Source organism: Sciurus carolinensis, chromosome 3 (assembly GCF_902686445.1).
Source record: "Sciurus carolinensis chromosome 3, mSciCar1.2, whole genome shotgun sequence".
Taxonomy (NCBI): domain Eukaryota; kingdom Metazoa; phylum Chordata; class Mammalia; order Rodentia; family Sciuridae; genus Sciurus; species Sciurus carolinensis.
In genome coordinates this window covers 102,322,359-102,326,429 of record NC_062215.1, presented here as the reverse complement: position 1 = coordinate 102,326,429, position 4,071 = coordinate 102,322,359, and the positions used below count along the sequence as shown (strand labels likewise).

The 4,071-nt window shown below is 35.9% G+C and overlaps 1 protein-coding gene across 1 annotated transcript; it reads right to left on the bottom strand.

Moving 5' to 3' along the window:
* Positions 1-45: 45 nt before the first annotated feature.
* On the bottom strand, positions 46-831 carry LOC124979461 (microtubule-associated protein RP/EB family member 1-like). Its single transcript, XM_047543860.1, has one exon. It carries the CDS (start codon positions 829-831, stop codon positions 46-48), a length of 786 nt encoding a protein of 261 aa, XP_047399816.1.
* Positions 832-4,071: the final 3,240 nt, after the last annotated feature.

Here is a 4,071-nt window from a genome sequence, read left to right as displayed (position 1 = left end):
GAACCAACTAAATGTTAATACTAGTTGCTCTGCTGGCCCAGGCTGTTAATACTCTTCTTGTTCCTCCTGTGGAGCCCCTTCATCAGGTATCACAAAGCCTTGGTCTGTGGCATAGAGAATGTCTACAATCCTTTGCAGTATGGGGTCATTTTCCTCCTCATTCTCCTGGCAAATCAATTCAATGTTCCTTAGCTTTTCGAAGTAGAAATCTCTCTCTTTCTCTAACCCTTCCATAGTATGCTTCAATATGATTACCTGCTGCATCAATTCCTTTACTTTGTTGTCCCCGTTTCCCACATCAGGATTCTTTCGCACTACCCCTGGGGCAGCCTTAGGAGCTGCGGTAGTTCTCCGTGTTGAAATGGGTTTCTGTGGAGCTGCATTGCTGGAACGGAGAGGTTTCTTCTGTTTGTTCAGAGCTGGCGCAACAAGGGAACGAGTGCCCGCGGTTTCTTGACCTTGTCTGGCAGCCACAGGGTCATAGTCTTCTCCATCATAGTTTGCATCAAAAAACTTCTTGAACCACTGCACGAATTCAAAATTGTCCTGAAATTTTCCTTTTACTAGTTTATCCACAGGAATTATTTTGTCAACTCCCATCCTCTTAAAACCTGCTTGTAGTATTTTGAAGTTTTGGATATATTCGTGTTCGAACTTGGCTTGGAATTTCACTTTCTTCAAGGCAATGGAGCCAGGGAACAGCATGTCCATAAACTGACAATAGGCAGCCCCTGAGCACAGCTGTTTGATCTTTGTCATATTCAACTGCAGAGATTCATTGATCCAGGCCAGCATGTCATGTCGACTTAGGTCATCACTGGTGACTGCCATCTTCGGTTCAGTCTTCAACTCTTTCAAACCGCCGACGTGGCCCGCGCGCGATGACCTCAGATGTACCCCCGCCCCCAAACCCCGAGATGTGCTGACCTAAGCCAGAATTAATTTTTAAAATTAAAAAAAATATTTTTATCATAGATTAGGCAAATCTACCTGCATGCTGCTCTTAGATGTGTAGTAATAGAATAGTATTTTCATTGTAGGTATATATCTGTTTTAAAATTCAATATACGCTACTGCTTAACTGGATTTTTCCAGAGGACCAGGGAATAGATGGTCCATACAAGTCCTCTTGACTCTTATAAATTTTTGATGGTATGCAGTTAACATTAACAGGACATGGATTGGGGCCCATATGGAAGAAATTTATGCAATAAACATTTCTTGAATTACTGTGACTGCTGAAGTTCCAGGTAATAAATCAATCATAGGTATGTTCATTGTTATTGCTCAGGTGGTCGGTTCATATTCTGATTTATGAGGTAGTATTTCTCTTTCCTCTCTATAAGGGGAAACGGTAGATATTTAAACAGAAAAACAAATAAGCAAGTTTACTATGTCAGGTAGTGTCTTCGGTTTTAGTGTCAACTGAGAAAATTTGAGAAATCCAGTTTGAGTAAAATTATGCCCCAATGAATAGTCATATAAATATTATTACCAAAGATAAAAAAATAAAAAAAACGTATCCGGAGGCAACACCAATGGACCATGAAGATGCTCCCATTCAGTGAACAATTAGAGGGCTCAGGAGAGTAAGATAAAGGTTTTCATCCAGCCCCTGACTGGGGTGTGAACTCCTGACCTCAGCAGAAGAGCAGCGTGTTGGCAGATGTGAAATAATAGAGTGAATAGTGACATCTCAAGGTCATCTGTTTAGAGCTCTATTGAGGTGCTTCTGATTCCAGCTATGATGGAGCGGCTCTTATCAGACTAACCTTTCAGCTGATATCAACTAGAAAATGTAAATAAAATGCAAAGCAAGCCAACAAACAATACCGTCTTTATGTAGTCACTGGAGAATAATCTAGAGAAATTTGAGGGCCTAAGATTCCAAAGAGAAAGAAATGATTTGAGGTGACGTCTATGTTCACTGCTGCTTTTACCCCTCAAGTTGGGACACAGGCTGGGAAGAAAGTGACATCTTCCAGTTGCAGCAGCTTCACTGGGACAGAGATACAAAAGCTGGAATTTAGAGCTACTAAGACAATGTGAATTTGAATTCCCTTTGTGCTGAGAAGAGAAAACTGCAGAGAATTGAAACCAACATTCCAGGTGCAATTTCCCCTTGAGTCATTGATGACTTCTGGACTGTCTATGCATAGGTAAGATATACAGAAACACAGAAGATTGCAATTGCTAAGAGGCTGAAATAGCTAAACTGAAGATACTTTGGCAATCTGACTGTACTGAAAAAAAAAAAAAAAAACTGTAATTCAGACTTTATAAGGTGGGTTCTTCATAAACACCCTAGACTCACATTTGAAACTCCTAAAGGACTATATTCCAGGAGAAAAGATGAATGATGGAAAAAGAAGAAACATCTCCCAACTATTTTATGTGAGCAGCACAGCCTTGATATTAAAACCTAGCAAGGATATTACAAAAAGTAAAAATTAAAAAACAAATCTTTTTATTAATATAAATTCAAAAACTCAGAATATTAGCAAATTAAATAATCATAACCAAACTGACTTTATTCTAGCAATGCTTAAGAATTCAATCACAATATACCATAGTAGAAGAATATAAGAAAGCAACATGATAATCTAAATAGATGCAGAAAAAGCATGTAATAAAATTCAACACCTATTCATGCTAAAATCTTAGGAGTTAGAAACAAAAATAATCTTTATACTATTAATTTATATCTCTAAAACATTTATTATTAATTTTTTAATGGGAAAATAGTAAATGTCTTTTACCCCCAGGTCAGGAAATAAATAGTATCATAATTTCTATTCAATATTGTACCAGGAGGCTTAGCTAGTACAGTAGATCAAGCAAACAAACAAAAAAAATCATTAGAATTAGAAGCTAAAAAAAGGTTATTATTTGGAGATGATGTGATTATGTACATAGAAAACCCCCAAAAAGCTATAAATACTCAGGTTTGACAAGTGAATTAGCAGTCACCTAATACAAGGTAAATATGCAAAACTTCTATTGTTTTTCTATTGAATAGCAATAAGCTTGCAGATGAATTCATCTTTAGAGATATGATACCTTTTATAATAGCAATAAAGCAATAAATGCTTAAGAATAAATCTTTCAAACCTTGAAAGTTTACAATATTATTGAAGTAAATGAAAGAAGATAAGTAAAACATGTATCATTTCCAACAATTTGAATACACAATGCAAATATGTCTATTCTCTCTAAATTGATTTATAGATTTAATGCAATTCCAATCAAAGTTCCACCAGCATGTCTTTAAATGAAAATTGAAAACCTGATTCTAAAATTTGCATAGAAAAGCAATGGATCTAGGATAGTCAAGACAATCTTGAAGAAGATCATAGTTGGAGAACTTATGCCATAAAATATCAGCATTAACATAAAGCTCCATAATTAAAATATTGTGATATTGGCACAAAGACAAATAGACCACTGAGCAGCATAGTGAGTTTAGAAACAAATCTACATAGATACAGTCATTTGACTTTCTACAGAGGTGAGATTTAATGTATTTTGAGAAAAGAGTCTTTAAAAAGTAACTTGAATCAGTTTAGGTTAATATCCACATATAAAAACACAAATCTTGACCCATACCTCACACCACATACAAAAAATAATTCTAGATGGATTGAATGTGTTTGATTAAAATGTGGACTGCTCAAATGTAATATGTTTAAAATTTGAAAATAAAACAATAGATCTTTTGTGAAAATAAAACAATAAGACAAAATCTCCACGATCTTGGGATGAGCAAACATTTTTTAAAAAGGATACAAAAGCACTAACTATAAAGGAGAAGACTGACAAATGGGAGTATATTAAAATTTAGAACTGCTTCAGAACATACAAGAAGCTGGATTGGAGGGACAATACCACCTATTCCCAATTCCAGCTACTTGGGAGACTGAAACAAGTGGAGAAAAAGTTTTAGGCCATTTTCATTAACTTAGCAAGACCCAGTCTCCAAGTAAAAACTATAAAGGCCCGGGATAATTCAGTGATAGAGTTCCCATGGTTTCTGTAAGCACGAAAGGACAGGAGGCAGACCTCAACAGATTC